Genomic DNA, 20,590 nt, shown 5'->3' with positions numbered 1-20,590 from the left:
ATTTGTTCTGTTTTGATAGTGAAGATACAATCTCCCATTTACCCTCTAGGCTCCGTGTGAGGCTGAGGCGAGCTGCGCTGCTCTGGTTAAGGCTGGGAAGGTGTTTGCCACTGCAACAGAGGATATGGACGGTCTGACTTTTGGAACAGGGGTCCTACTAAGGCACCTCACTGCCAGCGAAGCCAAGTACTACTGCAGTTCCTATACTACCTTAATCATTACCTATCTTTTCATCCCATTATACAGTATTTGCACCATCACAGCCATACAGTTTGTGGTCCTATTTTAACAGTAGAAAAAGCAGTGTATGTCATTGTATTTGATGTGTGTTAGATATTCATTTTTTGAGTTTTATAACATTTATGTTCCTCTATCCTAGAAAGCTTCCTATCCAGGAGTTCCAGTTCACTCGCCTTTTGCAGGACATTAATCTGACTCATGAGCAGGTATCTCCAAACATACCCCCCCGTCTTCTGTTGTCTAGAACTGTCAGTGTTATGTCATGTTGTGACATCAGACCATGACCTTTTGTTTGTAACTGTGTAGTCCTCTACCTCTGCCACTCTCTCGCCTCTGTCTCAGTTCATAGACCTGTGCATACTGCTGGGCTGTGACTACTGTGGTACCATCAAGGGAATCGGGCCCAAGAGAGCCATTGACTTGATCAGACAACACGGCTCCATCGAGGAGATTCTGGAGAACATCGACCCGTCTGTGAGTACTGCTGTACTGACTGTCTGTAGCTAAGTAGTGTTCAATGTATTACATTCTCCATTGTTATAACGTGCTCCTCTTCAGCGCAGACATTCAGGACACTCCCACATTACTAACAGTCCTTAGTTTAAGTTCAAAACAACGATGCAGCAGTTCTCCCTGTCCCAGAAGTCAGTCTGAGTGTCTGTCTCCTTGGCCCCTTGCAGAAGCACCCTGCCCCAGAGGACTGGCTGTATAAGGAAGCCAGAGGGCTGTTCCTGCAGCCTGACGTGGTGGACTGCTCCACCGTAGACCTCAAGTGGAGCGAGCCTGACGAGGACGCCCTCATCCAGTTCATGTGTGCAGAGAAACAGTTCAGGTGACTGATTCGCTGATTGATAGTCTGAGCAATGAACAGTATTGGACTTTTTTTAAATTAMAWTTTTACATGGCATTAAAGTAACACCTGTGTCAAACAGAGCTTTAATACTCTTAACTCAATGAATTATGTGAGTTTAGAATGGCAGGGGCGAGTCCTAAWTTCTCCCATTTGATGTCATCGCATGACTAAGGGGAAATTCAACTAAAGTGGAAGTTGGGATTTGCCCCAAATGTTGTAAATAGTGGAATAGATGCTTCGGTCACACTTCTGTGTTCTAAATCAGTCAATTATTCTAAGTGGTTCTGTGCTTACAGACTATCGCTGCTTTTTCRCTGTTTAAAATGTTAACATTTACATTTTAGCAGACACTMTTATCCAGAGTGACTTACAGGAGCAATTAGGGTTAAGAGCCTTGCTCAAGAACACATGGACAGATTTTTCACCTAGTTGGCTCAGGGATTCAAAACAGTGACCTTTCGGTTAYTGGCCCAACGCTCTTAACCGCTAGGCTACCTGCCACTCCAATTTCACACCACATTCACATGTTATGCCATGGTTGGTATTTTGTATTTGTATTTATTAGGGATCCCCTTAAGCTACTCTTCCTTGCGTCCAAACACACCAAACACCCACATTATATATAAAACCAAAGATAAAACCGTGAACTATGTTTGTGCTGAGTGATCTAAAGATAAAACAGTACATCATATAACATCTCTACACCACCAGATATCCACCACATGTTCAATACCACCATACAACAATATCACAATGTGTGCRTATGCATGCATGTGTGAGTGATGAAGTTTGTGACTCATCCTTTGAGGTGTGTGTGTGTGTGTGATGTGTTTTCAGTGAGGACCGCATCAAGAACGGCTGTAAGAAGATTCTGAAGAGCCGGCAGGGCAGCACACAGGGACGACTGGACACCTTCTTCACCATCACCGGGTCTCTGTCATCAAAACGCAAGGTGCTTAGGACACTACATCACATACTTGACAGCATGGCACACACAAGGGTTTCAGAGAGAGAAGTGTGGAGCTAGAAAACTGTACAATCTAAATGGTTGACAGTTCGTTCTATTACAGATTGTCTTGAGAGCGAGAAACCACAACATGAAGTCTCTTGACCTTACTGTATCCATGTTAAAATAATCCTCTACTTCCTCCTTGTTTAGGAACCTGAGACAAAGGGATCCAACAAGAAGAAACARAAGACCGGTGCAACCACAGGCAAATTTAAGAAGGGCAAATAGACWACAAACAGGAAGTGAAGCAAGTAAAGCAGAAGTTAGTGCAGGAGTGTATGAATCACTTAGCTACAATTACTTACTACAACTATAGTGCGCCTGATCAAGTCTGTTTTTCATGTTGAACTAGGCAAGTTTTATGAATGTTTATTTTTATTTTTGAATAAAAGTAAAAAAAAAATATTGATTTTGCCTTGAGTTTTTTCATTTAAATTTTTTATAGCAAATTAAATGGAACGTGCATTTCCATTCAAGTCAGAGCTAGGGGAGAGGGAGATGCCTCTTGCTGAAGCTTTGTTGCATTATCAATATGACAAACAAAATGTGCAAGAGTATAGAGTCATTAGAAAGGGGAAATGTTTTTATAGCACATTCATTTCCATTCTTGCGTAGACTTTAAAAGCATGTTAAATTAATACTGTTTTTTTAAATACAGTGCATTCAGAAACTATTCAGACCCCTTGACTTTTTCTACATTGTGTTACATTACAGTCTTATTCTAAAATGGATTAAATACTTTTTCCCCCTCATCAATCTACACACACTACCCCATAATGACAAAGCGAAAACCAGGTTTTTAGAAATGTTTGCATATTTATAAACAGAAATACCTTCTTTACATAAGTATTCAGACTGTTTGCTATGAGACTCAAAATTGAGCTAAGGTGCATCTTGTTTCCATTGATCATCCTAGAGATGTTTCTACAACTTGATTGGAGTCCACCTGTGGTAAATTCAATTGATTGGACATGATTTGGAAAGGCACACACCTGTCTATATAATGTCCCACAGTTGACAGTGCATGTCCGCAAAAACAACGCCATGAGGTTGAAGGAATTGTCCGTAGAGCGCCGAGACAGGATTGTATCGAGGCACAGATCTGGGGAAGGTTACCCCAAAAATTCTTGCAGCATTGAAGTTCCCAATGARCACTTTGGCCTCCATTGGATGTCTTTCAGCGGCAGGGACTGGGAGACTAGTCAGGATCRAGGGAAAGTTGAACGGAACAAAGTACAGAGATCCTTGACTCAAACCTGCTCAGGACCTCAGACTGGAGCAAAGGTTCACCTTCCAACAGGACGACCCCAAGCACACAGCCAAGACATGGCAGGAGTGGCTTTTGGACAAGTCTCAATGTCCTTGAGTGGCCCAGCCAGAGCCTGGACTTGAACCTGATCTAACATGTATGGAGAGACCTGAAAATAGCTGTGCAGTCAGTGATGCTCCCCATCCAACATGACAGAGCATGAGAGAGTCTGCAAAGAAGAATGGGAGACACTCCCCAAATACAGGTGTACCAAGCTTGTAGTGTCATACCCAAGAAGACTCGAGCTGTAATCGCTGCCATAGGTGCTTCAACAAAGTACTCTGTAATTCAGCACTCTATCACTCTCCTTCTTGGTCAAATTGCCCTTACACAGCCTGGAGGTGTGTTAGGTCATTGTCCTGTAGGGAAAAAATGATAGTCCCACTAAGCGCAAGCCAGATGGCATGGCGTATCGCTGCAGAATGCTGTGGTAGCCATRCTGGTTAAGTGTGCCTTGCATTCTAAGTCATTGACAGTGTCACCAGCGAAGCACCATCACAACTCATCCTCCATGCTTCACGGTGGGAGCCAAACTACGAGAGGTCATCYGTTCACMTACTCTGCGCCTCACAAAGACATGGCATTTGGAACCAAAAATCTCAACTTTTGACCCCAGACCAAAGGACAGATTTCCACCAGTCTCATGTCCATTACTTGTGTTTCTTGGCCCAAGCAAGTCTTCCTATTGATGTCCTTTAGTTGTGTGGTTTCTTTGCAGCAATTCGACCATGAAGGCCTGATTCACACAGTCTCCTCTGAAAGGTTGATGTTGAGATGTGTCTGTTACTTGAACTCTGTGAAGAATTTATTTGGTCTGCCATTTCTGAGGCTGGTAACTCTAATGAACGCATCCTCTGCAGCAGAGGTAGCTCTGGGTCTTCCTTTTCTGTGGCGGTCCTCATGAGTGCCAGTTTCATCATAGGGCTTGATGGTTTTTGCGACTGCACTTGAAGAGGTCAGCTCAAATAAGCTGAGAAGTTACAATCAATCATTACTTTAAGACATGAAGGTCAGTCAATGCGGAAAATGTCAAGAAAGTTCTTGTTCAAAGTTCTTGACATTTTCCGCATWGACTGACCTTCATGTCTTAAAATAATGATTGATTGTAACTTCTCAGCTTATTTGAGCTGATCTTGCCATAATATGGGCTCCCGAGTGGTGCAGTGGTCTTAGGCACTGCATCTCAGAGCAAGAGGTGTCACTACAGTCCCTGGTTTGATTCCAGGCTTTATCACGTCCGGCTGTGGGAGTCTCATAGGGCGGCGCACAATTGGCCCAGCTTTGGCCGGGGTAGGTAGTCATTGTAAATAATAGTTTGTTCTTAACTGACTTGCCTAGTTTAAATAAAGGTTCAATTTAAAATTGAAATTAAATTAAAATGTTGGACTTGGTCTTTTACCAAATAGGGCTATCGTCTGTATACCATCCCTACCTTGTCACAACACAACTGATTGGTTGAAACGCATTAAGAAGGAAAGAAATTCCACAAATTAACTTTTAACAAGGCACACCTGTTAATTGAAATGCATTCCAGGTGACTACCTCATGAAGCCTTGCACCAAGCGTGTGCAAGGCTGTCATCAAGGCAAAAGTTGGCTAATTTGAAGAATCTCAAATATAAAATATATTTTGATTTGTTTAACACTTTTTTTGGTTACTACATGATTCCATATGTGTTATTTCATCATTGTAATGTCTTCACTATTATTCTACAATGTAGACAATAGTAAAAGGGTTAACCTTTGAGTAGGTGTGTCCAAACTTTTGACTGGTACTGTATATAATTAGAAAATTATACTACTTGCTTTTGAAAATGCAAATTATTTTATACACTTATTAGGAATAGGAAGTACATCACGTGCCGTTGTCCAACTTGAATTGCAACACTTCAGTTTGTCAGAACTCACTATGGGTATGATATCATCTACTTTTCTGTGATCGGTTTTCAAGATTGTAAGGTAAGTGTCGACTTCTTCACTATCTTTTCATTTTAATGTTAAGACTCACTGAAATGTTATTATTGGTGATGATTTGAAATGTTCAAAGTGCTGCTGTTGGTTCATGTTATAGCTTCACAACTGAAAGCCATACACTGCGTTTGGAAAGTATTCAGACCCCTTCCCTTTTCCACATTTTGCTACTTTAGTCTTATTGTAAAATGCATTAAATAATTTTCCCTTATCAATCCACACACAAAACACACATTTCTAAAAAACGTTTTTTGTTATTATGGGGTATTGTGTGTAGATTGAGGGAAGAAAACAATTTCATCCATTTTAGAACAAYGTAACAGTAAGGGGGAATGTTAGTGCGAATGTTAGTTGACAAAAGGCTTTTTTAAGGTCGGGCTGTGAAAGGGGGGGTGCTGTGGGATTATTTAAGATGCCCTGAAGAGGTAGRGTTTCTGATGTTTTCGCTAGATGGGCAGGTAGCTTCAGGGGGAAGCTGGTTCCAACATTGGGGTGCCAGGACAGAAAAGAGCTTGGACAGGCTGAGAGGGAGCTGCCCTCCTGTAGGGGTGGGAGAATGGAGTGCTCGGGTGTTGGGTTTGAGCCTGAAGGTAAGGAGAGGCAGTGTGTTGTGAGTTACTAAATGTGTGTATGTTTGTACTGTTTCAGGTGATCAGTAGTGTGCGAGTTCTCACATGACTTGTCCTGAGAACATGTTTTTCCTCATTGTCCTCTTTATGTCAGGTGAGTCTTACACACAGCAACAACTAGTTATGAATCAGACATAAAGGAATAAGCACAAGTGATGATATTTCATGGTATGAGCTATATTCCCATCTGTCTCAATGTATAGAAAAGTGTACAGTTGACTCCTGATAAGTATAGTTTAATAGTCTGGATTCAAACATTCTGTGCTCCAGATATGTGCATGATCCAGTTTAGGGAATGGAGTCGTGACATCAGGAATCACCTGTACATTGAAATGAGCTCATCTTTTTTGCTGCAGAAGGAGAGAGTGACTGTACTGAAAAGATCACAACCTCCCTGATGTTGTCCTTCATGTTGCAGGTGTTTTGGCCTGTTTTGGTCAACGAGGTTTGATCGCCACAATGCCAGATAGACTGGATGGACTGACTGGCTCCTGTGTGCAAATCCCATGTTCATTTGATATTCCTGACCAAAATAAGGATACATTTAACAGCACAATACAAACCTCTGGAGTGTGGATTAAAAAATCACCACAGTTTGGTGGGAGTCCGGACAATGTGATATTTAACAGTAGTGAGACGGTCAACAGATATCAAGGGAAGATAACTGGAAACATGTCCAAGAAGAACTGCACCACAGTCTTCTTCAATGTAACCACCAATTACACTAATAGATWCTTCTTCAGGATTGAGAGWCAACCATTCCGTGCAACAGATCCYRATRAGTCTGTTGATATAGTTGTCAGAGGTAAACAATTTATCTTTTAACCAACTATTTTCCCCAGTTCATATTCCTTGCATCAAAGATAAGAGTAGAACAAGTGGATAGTTTAACTATTAGTGTAAAATATCTTTATCTACAATGTATTACAGATTTGCCATCCAGTCCCATTATTACTGTCTCAAGTGAGGTGAAGGAAGGGACCCCTGTCAGTTTGAACTGCTCTGCTGTCGCCCCCTGTCCTGAACACCCCCCTGAGCTGACATGGACTCTCCCAACACAGTTCACACCTGAGAACCAACTGCAGGAGAATCCAGACCAAACCAAATCAGTTCTCTCCACGGTGACCTTCACTCCATCATACCTTCATCATGAGAAGAACATCACTTGTACTGCAGTCTACCCAGTAGGGKCAARCAACAAGACAGCTGAACATAACATGATGCTTAATGTTTCATGTAAGATTTAATCACAGGTTCCTGTAGAATAGATCATTCTATCATGTTTTCACTGATGATTGTAATAGTGGTTTTGATGAGACTATTCAATATACCAGATACATTCTAAATGAACCCCTCTCCCTCAGTCTCACCTAAGGACACCTCGGCCTCCATCAGTCCAGCTGATCCAGTATCAGTGGGCAGCTGTGTTAATCTGACCTGCAGCAGTACAGCCAACCCTCCTGTGACAAACTTCACCTGGTTCCAGATCAGTGGGGATAAAAGAACACAGGTAGCATCTGGACTGAGTTACTCCCTTAATGTGACTGTTGATGGAGGACTGTACTTCTGTGAAGCAAGAAATAGTCACGGCTGTGGCAAGTCAAAGGAAGTGCAGCTGGCTATTAAAGGTAAAACGGGCCCATCGGGCATAATCGTAGGTTAGATACTCACTATATATTCAAAAGTATGTGGACACCCGTTCAAACGCGTGGATTCAGCTATTAAAGCCCCACATGTTGCTGACAGGTGTTTAAAATCGAGCACACAGCCATGCAATCTCCGTAGACAAACATTGGAAGTAGAATGGCAACATTCACTACCGAGTTCCAAACTGCCTTTGGAAGCAACTGCAGCACAAGAACTTTGTTGAGGGCTTCATGAAATGGGTTTCCATGGCCGAGCAGCCGCACACAAGCCTAAGATCACTATGTGCAATGCCAAGAATCAGCTGCAGTGGTGTAAAGCTCACTGCCATTGGACTCTGGAGAAGTGGAAATCCGTTCTCTGGCGTGTTGAATATACGATTCACCATCTGGCAGTCCGGCGGACGAATCTGGGTTTTGACGGATTCCAGGAGAACACTACCTGCCCCAATGCATAGTGCCAACTGTAAAGTTTGGTGGATGAGGAATAATGGTCTGGGGCTGTTTTTCATGGTTTGGGCTAGGCCCCTTAGTTCCAGTGAAGGGAATTCTTAACGCTACAGCATTCAATGACATTCATATTCTATATTAATGCCATGATTTTTGGAATGAGATGTTCGACGAGCAGATGTCCACATACTTTTGGTCATGTAGTGTACTTTAGAGATCTTTTTGTGAGAAATGACCATAATATGTTCTGTATTTTCAGAGCCAAAACCTCAATGGTTGTTGGGGTTGCAGCAGGAACTCTGGGGGCCTTTTTGTTCATCAGCCTGATCAGTGTTTTTGGATGGTAAAAACTATTCCTGGCACCAACGCAAAACTATTTTATTTCTGCTGTGTTTGTGCTTTTGCATATGAAAACCCTCTCAGTGCATTCAGAAGGCCTTTCTAAATGTCTTCCAGGAGGAGAAACTCGAGGCTCCACGATGGACTTGAAAGGACAGACAATCCAAGGGACAGGTGGAATAAGGCTCAACTTTCAAACCATCTACAAAGTGTATCTAAGGAAGTACTGAATTAATACAGAAACTATTTAAAGCAAGAGGTTAACATCATTTTAGAGGAAGTTTAGGGGGAGATGACCACACCGATAGCAATGCCACATCCTGTAAGAACATGGAATGATAACATAATAGCTGTTGGACTTTGACAGTGTTTACTGGCAAAATGTAACTCTTTACATCTGTCAGTTGAATTGACATTTTCATTGACATCCACTCAGTATGTGTTGGGTAACCTGCTGACCTTAGAGTTTTACACATGACTGAGCTTAGAGCTTTACACCTGTTCCTCTCTCTGTGTTCTCTCACAGAACTCCCCGGTTGGGACAGTGTGTGCTAACCAGGCCACAGCCGGAGAGGACCAGAGGAACCTGCAGAAGACCAGCCTGAAGAGATCCAATAACGGTGACATAGACAACTTCTCCAAACTACGGCCCAAAGAGACCCCAGCTGCAGCCCAGACAGGGTCCAGGGACAGGAGAGTGAGTACGCTGAAGTCAATGTGACCGGGAGAGGGGAAAGGTACAACACCTTAACAACCTAGATGGACTTTTATGCACAAGTGAATTAAAGAGGTGAATGTTAATTATTTTGCCAATGGGTATTAAGTGTTTTTATGTACAGTATTGTCATTGTGTATCTGTTTTCTATTGGTACTTTATTTACATTTATAATTATGTGCTCTTTGATTATCTGCATATTTGTAGAATTTGCTGGATGAAAGTGTTTAACTGTTACTGTAGTGTTGATACGATGATGTAGGCTACTCTTTATTTTAGACCATTTATTTTGAGTGTTGAGTTCACAGAGCATCTGTTTAATGGGTTCCAGTATAGAGGAACTGCTGAGTTCAACTAGCCTACTGAAGGTAGTTTAAGTCCATATAAAGTCAATGATGACTGAGGAGAGAAGACACAGTTAGTTGGAGAGACAGTGGTCTGATACAAGACAGGTAGTTGGTGCAGGAAGTCTACATGATGGCAGACTGGTGTTAACATCTACTAGTCACTGTTTCTCTTAATATTTTGTGCAGGTCCCAGAATAACAATATTATCTATTTTCAGTTTATATCTATTTAGAAGTTATTGTGTCAGTTTTTATATTGAGTGTTAAATCAAAGAAACAATTGAGGCTGAATTTAAGGTTGTTTATTAATTGCCTTGTAATTAAAACCGTTACATTCAATTTCCATGAAATCTTTTGGTCTATTTGGTCCAACATTTAACATACCTCATTAAAATGGATTAAATTGAGATTTTGTGTCACTGGTCTACACACAATGTGGAATTATGTTTTTAGACATAAAAATGAAAAGCTGAAAGTCAATATGTATTCAACACCTTTTCCATGGCAAGCCTAAATAAGTTCAGGAGTAAAGATTTCCTTAACTAGTCACATGAGCTGCATGGATTCACTTTCTGTGCAATACTAGTATTTAACATGATTTTTAAATGACTACCTCATCTCTGTACCCCACACATACAATTWTCTGTAAGGTCCCTCAGTCAAGCAGCAACTTTCAAACAGATATAAACAGCTTTTCCATTGCCTCACAAAGAAGGGCATCTGTTGGTAGATGGGTAAAAAGAAAATAAATCTGACATTGAATATCCCTTTGAGCKTAGTGAGTTTATTAATTACACTTTGGATGGTTTATCAATACACCCAATCACTACAAAGATACAGGCGTCCTTCCTAACTCAGTCCCCGGAGGGGAAAGAAACCGCTCAGGGATTTCACTCACAGGAGGTTGGTGGCACCTTAATTGGGGAGAAAGGCTCGTGGTAATGGCTGGAGCAGAACAGGTGGAATGGTACCAAATACATCCAACACGTTTTCCATGTKTTTGATTCCATTCCATTTGCTCTGTTCCAGACATTATTATGAGTTGTCTTCCTCTCAGCACCCTCCACTGATTTCAACATAAGGCCAGTGGTGACTTCAAAACCGTTACAGAGTTTAATGGCTGTGATTGGAGAAAATTGAGGATGGATCAACAACACGTTACTTACTCCATATTGCAAATCTAAATGACAGAGTGAAGAGAAGGAAACATGTACAGAATAAAAATATTCCAAAACATGATTTCTGTTTGCAATAAGGCACTAAAGTAAAACTGCAAAACATTTGGCCAAGAAATTCACTCTTTGTCCAACACAACATATCGTTGAGTACCACTAAATATTTTCAAGCATGGTGATGGCTGCAATATGTTATGGGTATGCTTGTCATCAAGTTTTTTAGGATAAAAATAAATGGAATAGAGCTAAGCAAAAGCAAAACTCTAGAGAAAAACCTGGTTTAGTCTTCTTTTCAAAAGACACTGGGACACAAATTCACCTTTCAGAAGGACAATAACCTAAAACAAAATGCCAAATATACACCAGTTGCTTACTATGACAACATTGAATGTTCCTGAGTGGCCTAATTACAGTTTGATCGGCTTGAAAATCTGTGACAAGACTTGAAAAAGGCTGTCTAGCAATGATCAACAACCAATTTGAAAGAGCTTGAAGAATTTTTAAAAGAATAATGTGGAAATATTGTTCATTTCAGATGTGCAAAGCTCTTATTGACTTACCAAGATGGACTCACAGCTGTTTTTTATTTATTTTTATTTCACCTTTATTTAACCAGGTAGGCAAGTTGAGAGCAAGTTCTCATTTACAACTGCGACCTGGCCAAGATAAAGCAAAGCAGTGCGACACAAACAACACAGAGTTACACATGGAATAAACAAACATTCAGTCAATATTACAATAGAAAAAGTCTGTATACAGTGTGTGCAAATGAGGTAGGATAAGAGAGGTAATGCAATAAATAGGCCATAGTGGYGAAATAATTACAATATTGCAATTAAACACTGGGGTGATAGATGTGCAGAAGATGAGTGTGCAAGTAGAGATACTGGGGTGCAAAGGAGCAAAATAAATAACAGTATGGGGATGAGGTAATTGGATGGGCTATTTACAGATGGGCTATGTACAGGTGCAGTGATCTGTGAAACTGCTCTGACAGCTGGTGCTTAAAGTTAGTGAGGGGAGATATGTTCTCCAGCTTCAGTGATTTTTGCAGTTCGTTCCATTCATTGGAGCAAGAGAACTGTAAGGAGAGGCGGCCAAAGGAAGAATTGGCTTTGGGGGTGACCAGTGAGATATACCTGCTGGAGCGCGTGCTACGGGTGGGTGCTGCTATGGTGACCAGTGAGCTGAGATAAGGCGGGGCTTACCTTGACAGAAACTTGTAGATGACCTGTAGCCAGTGGGTTGGCGACGAGTATGAAGCGAGGCCAGCCAACTGAGCATACAGGTCGCAATGGTGAGTGGTATATGGGGGCTTTGGTGACAACAGGATGCCACTGTGATAGACGGCATCCAATTTGTGGGATAGAGTATGGAAGTAGTATTTTATCTGACATCGACGAAGTCGAGGATCAGTAGGTGGTCAGTTTTACAAGGGTATGTTAGGCAGCATGAGTGAGGGATGCTTTGTTGCGAAATAGGAAGCCGATTCTAGATTTAATTTTGGATTGGAGATGTTAATGTGAGTCTGGAAGGAGAGTTTACAGTCTAACCAGACACCTAGGTATGTAGTTGTCCACATATTCTAGGTCAGAACCGTCCAGAGTTGATGCTGGTTAGAGTTGCCTGCCCTATACAAAACACTCACAAAATTTGAGTTTGCTATTCACAAGAAAAATTGCCTGATGTGAACCGTACCTCGAAAAAAGAGATACAGAAGACCTAAGATTAAGAATTGTTCACTTGCATAAATCGGAAAGGGTTACAAAGTATCTCTAAAAGCCTTGAAGTTCAATAGTCCACGGTAAGAACAAATTGTCTATAAATGGAGAAAGTTCAGCAATGTTGCTACTCCAGCACTGGCTTCCTGCAAAGATGACTGCAAGAGCACAGCGCGAGAATGCTCAGTGAGGTTAAAAGAATCCTAGTGTCAGCTAAAGACTTACAGCAATCTCTGGAACATGCTAACATCTCTGTTGACGAGTCAACGATATGTAAAACACTGAACAAAAATGTTGTTCATGGAGGACACCACAGAAGAAGCCACTGCTGTCCAAAAAGAAAACATTGCTGCATGTCTAAAGTTCCAAAAGAGCACCTGGATGTTTCACAGCGCTACTGGCAAAAAATTCTGTGGACAGATGAAACTAAAGTTGAGTTGTTTGGAAGGAACACACAACACAATGTGTGGAGAAAAAAGGCACAGCACACAAACATCAAAACTCATCCCAACTGTAAAGTATGGTGGAGGGAGCCATAGGTTTGGGTCTGCTTTGCTTCCACAGGGCCTGGACAGCTTGCTATCGTTGATGGAAAAATAATTCCAAGTTATCAAGACTTTTTGCAGCAGAATGTAAGGCTATCTGTCTGCCAATTGAAGGTCAACAGAAGTTGAGTGATGCAACAGGAACAACCCAAACACAGAAGTAAATCAACAACAGAATGGCTTCAACAAAAGAAAATACGCCTTCTGGAGTGACCCAGTCAGAGTCCTGACCTCAACCCGATTGCGATGCAGTGGCATGACCTCAAGAGATCAGTTCACTCCAGACATCACAAGAATATTGCTGAACGAAACAGTTCAGTACTACAGAAAACATTTGGTTGAGGTTATTGCTTCCAAAGGAGGGTAAACCAGTTATAAAATCCAAAGGTTCACATGCTTTTCCCCACCTGCACTGTGAAGTTTACTCGTGTTTTCAATAATAGACGTGAAAACGATAATTGTTTGTGTGTTGTTAGTTAAGCAGACTGTGTTTGTCTGTTGTTGTGACTTAGATGAAGATCAGATCAAATTGTATGACCAATTTAAGCAGGTAATTCCAAAGGGTTCACATCCTTTTTCTTGCACTGTAAGCTCAGGGTAACAAATGCTGTCTTCCAACCCTAGTTAGGAGAGCATTTTCCTTAACCATACTCTTTTAACTAACCTATTTTTATTTATTTATTTAACCTTTATATAACTAGGCAAGTCAGTTAAGAACAAATCTTATTTACAACGACGGTCTCCCCGGCCAACCCTGGACAACATTGGTCAATTTTGCGCCTCCCTATGGGACTCCCAATCACAGTCAGATGTGATGCAGCCTGGATTCAAACCAGGTACTGTATGAATCCTCTAGCACTGAGATGCAGTGCGTTAGACCACTGCACCACTCAGGAGCCCTAAACATTAACCTCAGTCTCCAAACATGCAGCCGTTTAATCCTCCTAACCTGCTACGAAAAGTAAATTCCGTATCAAAGTGGAGTGAAAAGAGTGTCTCTGTGGCTTCCAGCCCACCAGGCTCTTCTTGGCAAATAGACTTCAAAGAGGAAGTTGGTGTAGGAGAAGTTGAGTGGTGTGTCAGAATCAGTCAGATACAATTACAGTTACTCTGTTTCATACCAAGTCTGTTTTTCATGTTGAAACATAATGTGACAACCATATGTTTTGTATCAAACTCGAATTTAACCAATTTAACTCTTGAATAAATGAATAGTGGATTTTGGTTCATGATTTAACTATATGTTTAAATCCCACACACATTCCCATTCAGGCTGGGAGATAGAGGAGAGGGAGATGCTTATAATGCCGAAAGTTTCATTTGTTTAATTTGTGTTTAATGTGTTATTTTGCAGTAACTTTTATTGTAATTAAGAATAGAATATATTTCTAAATTCATTATTGTGGAAGCTACCATGATTATGGTCCTGGATGAATTGTGAAACATTATGAGTGAGAAATATCATATATCACCCCCCCCCCAAATGCTAACTTCCTCTGTCATTGCCAAGGTGAGAGGTTAGCATGTCCTGGGGGTGTGATATTTGTGCATCTGTGAACAAAAGAGAAGAGAAGTCGTTGATAAAGTTAATCATGAATCAATCAGGTTTAATACAAGTTGCAACAGGGAGACAACATCCAGCATAGAAGCAGAGACAATGTCTGATTGGCCTCTTGGAGACAGACCCTTTATTTCCTAATCAGACCAACAATTGTTCTTTAAACACCATCCTCTTGAAGACAGATCCTTTATATCCTAATCAGACCAACAAATGTTCTGTAAACACCAGCCTGAGAGGCTTGTAGGAAGTCAAAACCAAAGACAGTGGCTTTGTTAACTACTACAGAATCAGTATTTCACAGAATACAATAACAATCAGCGTGTCCTCGGTCCTTGTACTTCCAGTCTGTCATCAATCACTATCAACAGTTATGAGTTTAATCCATAACATACAGCATTGAGTCTAGTGACCATCAACCCAAGTGTTACAAACAGCACACTGGAAATCATGTTACAGAAAGGTCAAATATATAAATATGCTGAACATTATATGAAATCACTCTAAACTGAATCTGAACTTAACTCATCTTAAATATCCCATTACATGTCTATTTTYCATGTGTGTATTGTTGGGAGCTATTTTGTGTCCGTTTTTATTTTGAGTGTTGTTCAAGAGACACAAATGAGGCTGCATTTGAGGTTGTTCATTAATTGCACTGTAATAAAAACCCACCTGCTGGGTAAAGTACGTCCTCAGCTCCTGGGTCTCCTTCTCCCAGAAGGCCTTGTGCAGGTCGAACAGGGTTTAGAATAGAAGGGATACAGCTTTTTGTCAAAATGAACTTTTCCTAGCAAATGTAGGAGAACTTGTGCAGCAAGTTGGGAGAATTAACGTAGCAGGTTAGGATAATTGATTAAGGTACGAAAAAGGGTTAGGGTTAGCTAAAATAAAACAAAATCAACTTTAAGAATGTCAATTTGACAAAAGCTGTGTCCCATCTATACATGACCGTCGAAGAGGTACACCTTGCCCTTCAGGTCGATGGCTCCCTCCTGTGGCTCCCAGCCCACCATGCTCTTCTTGGCAGATAGAAGTGACGTAATGAAAGAGTAAGTGGGTGCAGGAGAAATGGAGGAGTGTGTGATAATCCATAAACTACAATTACAGTCACTCTGTTTCTGACAAAGTCTGTTTTTCGTGTTGAAAGATAATGTGAGTTCCGGGTATCTTTTACTGAACTCAAATTTAACTAAGCAAGTTGGATGGAAGCAAGTTGGATGGATTTTGGTTCATGATTTAGCTACATTTTTTTAAATCCTGGGAGATAGAGGAGAGGGAGATGGTTATATTGCTTAAAGTTTCCGTTGTTGTATCAAGGGTGGACTTGATTATTTGGGGGCCTGTAACAAAATGCTGTTAAGGGGTCCCCTTCCCCATAAAAGGTTTATTTACCCCCCACCCCCACACATACATTAACTGCAATGAATATTATTATCCCACAATGAAAATATATTGTGTATACGTGTCCATTTCGGGCAGTAATGAAATGTATAGGCCACAAAAAGCTGTTGAGTCAGTGGCTGACCCACACRATGTGTTAAGAATCAGTYAGTGGRCAGCTGGGCTCCATTTCATTTGAAACTGGTGAAACATGACTAAGGCCACCTCTGCAATGTTTCAAGTGACTGAAACTAATTGTTCTGGAGTAGAAGGTTCAGAAACCAGTTGAAGATGCATAGCGGAGAAAGGTATCGGATGGGATTTCAAATGTTCCGGTGGATCTGTTTGTTCACTGGCTTTCGAAATTTTAGAAAGGCAGGGCAGGATGGATAAGGTCTGTAAACAGTTATTGGGTCTACGAGTGTCCTCCCCCTTTGAAGTAGTGGGAAATGACTGCGGCCGCTTTCCAAATCTTTAGGAATTCAGACACCACTATAGTGGTGATAAGATGATGTAGGCTTACTGTTTATTTATAACAGTTTATTTGAGTGTTGATTCACAGAGCATGCCGTTTAATGTGTTTCCAGTATTTGAGACTGCTGAGTTCAACTAGTCACACTGAAGGTAGTTTAAGTCCATATAAGTCATATGATGATGAGGAAGAAGACACGTTAGTTGGAGACACGTGGTCTCATACAAGACAGGAAGTTGGTGAAGTAAGTCTGCATGACGCAGAATGGTCTTTAACTCTATCTAACTAGTCACCGTTTATTCTTTAATATTTTTGTGCAGTTCCCAAAATAACAATATTATATATTTTCAGTTTTATATTTATTTAGAAAGATGTTGTGTCAGTTTTAATGTTGGATGTTAAATCACAAGAAACAATTGACCTTTTGAAAATAAATAATAAAAAATATTAAAGCTTGATGTCTGGAGTCAATAGTATTCAACCCTTTTCTATGGCAGCCTAAATAATTTCAGGAGTAAAGATTTGCTTAACAAGTCACAAGTTTGCCATGGACTCACTCTGTGTGCAATACTAGTGTTAACATGATGTTTGAATGACTTACTCATCTCTGTCCCCACACATACAATTTCTGTGAGGTCCCTCAGTCAAGCTAGCGCATTTCTAACAGATCCAACCACAAAAAGACCCAGTGATCTTTTCAAATGCCTCACAAAAAAAGGCACCATTTGTAAATGGGTAAAAAGAAACAAATCTGACATGAATACCCTTTGAGATGGTGAATTATAAAATTACACTTATTGATGCTCTATTACCAGTCACTACAAAGATACAGGTGTCTTCTTTTTCCTAACTCAGTTGCCGCGGAGAGGAAAAAAACAATTAAGATTTCACCAAACTGCAAAACATTGGGTAAAGAATATTAAGTTTGGCCTAAATACAAAGTGTTGTTGGGGAAAGTCCAACACAACACATTACTCGATTACCGAGTCTTCGTAGTTTTCAAAGCATGTGATAGCTGCACCAGGTTATGGGTATGCTTGTCATCGGCAGAGAGTTTTTTAGGATAGATTTAATGGAATAGAGCTTAAGACATTAAAAACAAATCTAGAGGAAACGTGATATCAGTGGTTCAGTCTGTTTTCCAAAAGATACTGGGAGAGAAATCACCTTCAGTCAGTACAATGACCTAAAACACAAGGCCAAATTATCAGCAAGTTGTTTATCCAAGATGACATTGAATGTTCCTAAGTGGCCTAAGTGTTACCATTTTGACTTAACATCGGTTGTAAGAATTATGTCAAGACTTGAGGCTGCAATGATGAACAATCAACTTGACAGAGCTTGAAGAATTTTGAAATAATGTCCAGACTATTGTCAAATCCACATGTGAAAAGCTCCTCTGGAGAGGCTTTTTCCAAAAAAGATTCAAAAGCTATAATCGCTGCCAAAGTGATTCTAATATGACTGTATCTCAGGGTGTGAATACTTTAATGAATCAGATATTTTGTGATTTCATTTTACCATAAATCTGCAAAATGTCTAAAAACATATTTTCACTTTGTTATTATTTAGTTATTATTTGGCTCATCATTCCCCCTCGTTCTCCCCTGTAACTATTCCCAGGTCTTGCTGCAATGAGACGTGTTCTTCAGTCAACTTACCTGCGTTAAATAACGGTAAAATAAAAAATAAAAATAAAATTATGGGGTATGAATACCTTCTGATGTCAATGTAATACTTGTATGCAAAGATGACGTAAGATACTGCTAGACATTGGTTTCTGAATCTATTGGGGCGGCATTAGCCTACTGGTTTGAGCGTGGGGCCTGTAACCGAAAGGTTGCTAGATCAGAATCTCCCAAGTGACAAGGGTTTAAATCTATTGTTCTTCCCTCTGAACAAAAGCCGTTAAGTCACTGTTCCTAGGCTGTCCATTAAAATTAGAAATTTGTTCATAACTGACTTGCCAGTTAAATTAATAAAAATATTACCTAATAACAAACCACATATCCATTGATAGTGAGTTGGTAGCCTAAAAATGCATGCAGACATGTTTTAAACATTTTACCCAATAAAAGCAAAGCTTTGCCACAAACTGAAATGAGAATGTTGGTCCCCTTTTTGTCAGTCCCACCATATCCCATCCCCACCAATATTGCAGCATCAGTTGTAGTTGGTAATGTCCAATAGTCCAATTACGTTTCTCTCTTCTCTCTCTGAATCAATCTGGTTCCTCCGCTCTCATCCCTGTCCCTGTCTCCAGGCTTCAGCTCTCCCTCCACCTGTTGGGTAAAGTAGCACCCTCAGGCTCCTGGGTCTCCTTCTCCGCCAGAGGCCTTGGGCAGGTTCGAGATGGTTTTGTCTAGAAGGGATACAGCTTTTTTTGTCAAATTTTGTTTTCTAGCAGTTTAGCAGAATTATGGCCAGCAGGTTAGGATAATTAACATATCAGGTTTGATATTAGATGAAAGTAACGGAAAAGGGTTAGGATTAGCTAAAATGCAAAAAGAATACAACTTTCAACTTGACTAAAGTTTATCCCATCATAGACTTGGACCGTCAAAGAGAGGCCCAGCTACCCCTGCCACCCATTGCCCTGCGTCGCTGGCCTCCTCCTGTGCACACGGACACATACTTTCACGCCAAAAATCATTTTGGTTTGCAGGTTAGAGACAGGGACAGATTACCTAAACAGCCCCAGGATAGCATATTATTAGCAAAATGAGGTGAATTAACAGGAATAAGCTTTTAAAACTTGAAACCTTTTCCATCGACTTCATGGAAAAATGTGTTGAATAGCAGGGAATTAGCTCTTAACTGCCCTCATTGCAAAATGTCTGTAGAATAGCATAATCAAATTGCAAAATTTTCCTCTGCACAATGGCAAAAATGTGTTTGAAAGCAGGAAAGTAAGCGCAGGGTCCAAAATGTGTTGTTGCAACCTTGGTTAGCGAGAGCATTTCCCTAACCCTAACCTTTACCTAACTAACCTCAGTCTCCTAACAATGCTGCGTTAATTCTCCTAACCTGCTGCATAAATTCTCATATACTGCTACAAAAAGTCAATTCCGTTATCCAAGTGGAGTGAAAAGAGTGTCTCTGTGGCTTCCAGCTCCAGGCTCTCTCTTGGCAAATAGACTTCAAAAGGAAGTTGGTGTAGGAAAGTTGAGTGGTGTGTAGAATCACACACATACAGTACAGTTACAATACAGTTACTCTGTTTCATACCAAGTCTGGTTTTTCATGTTGAAACATAATGTGGACAACCATATGTTTTGTATCGAACTTTCAAAATTAAACTTTTCCTTTTTAATATTAAATGAAATTAGTGGATTTTGGTTCATGAATGTAACTATATTTTAAATCCCACAGAATTCCCATTCAAGCCTGGGAGATACGGGAGAGGGGAGGATGGTTTATGCTCAAAAGTTTATTTTAAACAATTTATTGGGAGCAGACTGGGGCCTCGTATCAAAATTGTGGTGACCTGTCCTAACCCGAAAGAGGACATTAATACCGTAGTAATTCTTTTAAATAAAATCTCATACAATTATTAGGAAGTACGTCAGTGATGAGATTGAGATTGCCACATGAATTCAACTACATTAGTTGTCAGACCACACTACGGGTTTGTGGACAGTCTCTACTGAGACAGTTTACGTTAATCAAGGCAACGTACGACTTCTTCAATATATATTTCTGTAAATTTGATGTTCAAAATAAATAAAGAGAAATTAATTAGAAGTAATGAGATTCAATATGTTCTAAAGTACTGCTGTGGTTCAGTATTATCTTTCCACAACGTGAAGGACACTAGTGTAATTTGATATGGAGATGGTTCAACTGCAATGTGTTGTGTGAGTTAAGCTACTCTAACCAGTAAGTGTATGTTTGTACTGTTTCAGGTGATCAGTAGTGTGTGAGTTCTCACATGGCTTGTCCCTGAGAACATGTTTTTTCTTCCATTGTCCTCTTTAGTCAGGTGAGTCTTCCACACAACAACAACTAGTTTATGGAATCAGACATAAAGGAATAACCACAAGTCATATATTTCATGCGGATGTGCATATTCCAGCTTTTTAGTTGTGAGAAAGTTTAGCATTTAATACCTGACCACGAGATATTTTAATAGTCCTGAGTTTAACCTGCTGTGAAAAACTATTTTGCGTAATTTTGAATACTGAATGTTATCAGATATTTCAATCAAAAAGCTGATATTTAGATTACATATGG

General features: G+C 40.3%; 2 protein-coding genes and 1 long non-coding RNA gene across 8 annotated transcripts in view; all 3 read left to right on the top strand.

Annotated features, from left to right (window-relative positions):
- Positions 1 to 2,511, top strand: part of fen1 (flap structure-specific endonuclease 1) — a 14,959-nt gene extending 12,448 nt beyond the window's left edge. For both annotated transcript variants that reach the window (XM_024000543.2, XM_024000542.2), the window contains exons 7-12: positions 50 to 186; positions 380 to 446; positions 583 to 714; positions 921 to 1,072; positions 1,931 to 2,045; positions 2,253 to 2,511. In XM_024000543.2, coding sequence (XP_023856311.1) covers positions 50 to 186; positions 380 to 446; positions 583 to 714; positions 921 to 1,072; positions 1,931 to 2,045; positions 2,253 to 2,330 — 681 coding nt within the window. In that variant the 3' untranslated portion in view covers positions 2,331 to 2,511. The remainder of the gene's footprint in view (positions 1 to 49; positions 187 to 379; positions 447 to 582; positions 715 to 920; positions 1,073 to 1,930; positions 2,046 to 2,252) is intronic.
- Positions 2,512 to 5,291: 2,780 nt separating this feature from the next.
- The window catches only part of LOC111973496 (B-cell receptor CD22-like), a 48,806-nt gene continuing 33,507 nt past the window's right edge, over positions 5,292 to 20,590 (top strand). For 2 of the 5 annotated variants that reach the window (XM_070446598.1, XM_070446600.1), the window contains exons 1-5: positions 5,292 to 5,369; positions 6,030 to 6,104; positions 6,429 to 6,815; positions 6,941 to 7,246; positions 7,375 to 7,638. In XM_070446598.1, the coding sequence (XP_070302699.1) occupies positions 6,056 to 6,104; positions 6,429 to 6,815; positions 6,941 to 7,246; positions 7,375 to 7,638 (1,006 nt within the window). In that variant the 5' untranslated portion in view covers positions 5,292 to 5,369; positions 6,030 to 6,055. Of the gene's footprint in view, positions 5,370 to 5,407; positions 5,972 to 6,029; positions 6,105 to 6,428; positions 6,816 to 6,940; positions 7,247 to 7,374; positions 7,639 to 20,590 lie in introns of those variants that run through there. The other 3 variants (XM_070446597.1, XM_070446596.1, XM_070446599.1) reach the window with 3 other exon arrangements.
- LOC139028674 (uncharacterized) lies at positions 7,647 to 9,842 on the top strand. Its single transcript, XR_011480894.1, has 3 exons — positions 7,647 to 8,446; positions 8,560 to 8,616; positions 8,969 to 9,842. It is a non-coding gene; the product is annotated as an uncharacterized lncRNA (long non-coding RNA).

This window comes from Salvelinus sp. IW2-2015, linkage group LG14, assembly GCF_002910315.2.
Source record: "Salvelinus sp. IW2-2015 linkage group LG14, ASM291031v2, whole genome shotgun sequence".
Lineage (NCBI taxonomy): Eukaryota > Metazoa > Chordata > Actinopteri > Salmoniformes > Salmonidae > Salvelinus > Salvelinus sp. IW2-2015.
Note: the sequence above shows the minus strand (reverse complement) of the source record. Positions and strands in the feature narration are given on the sequence as shown.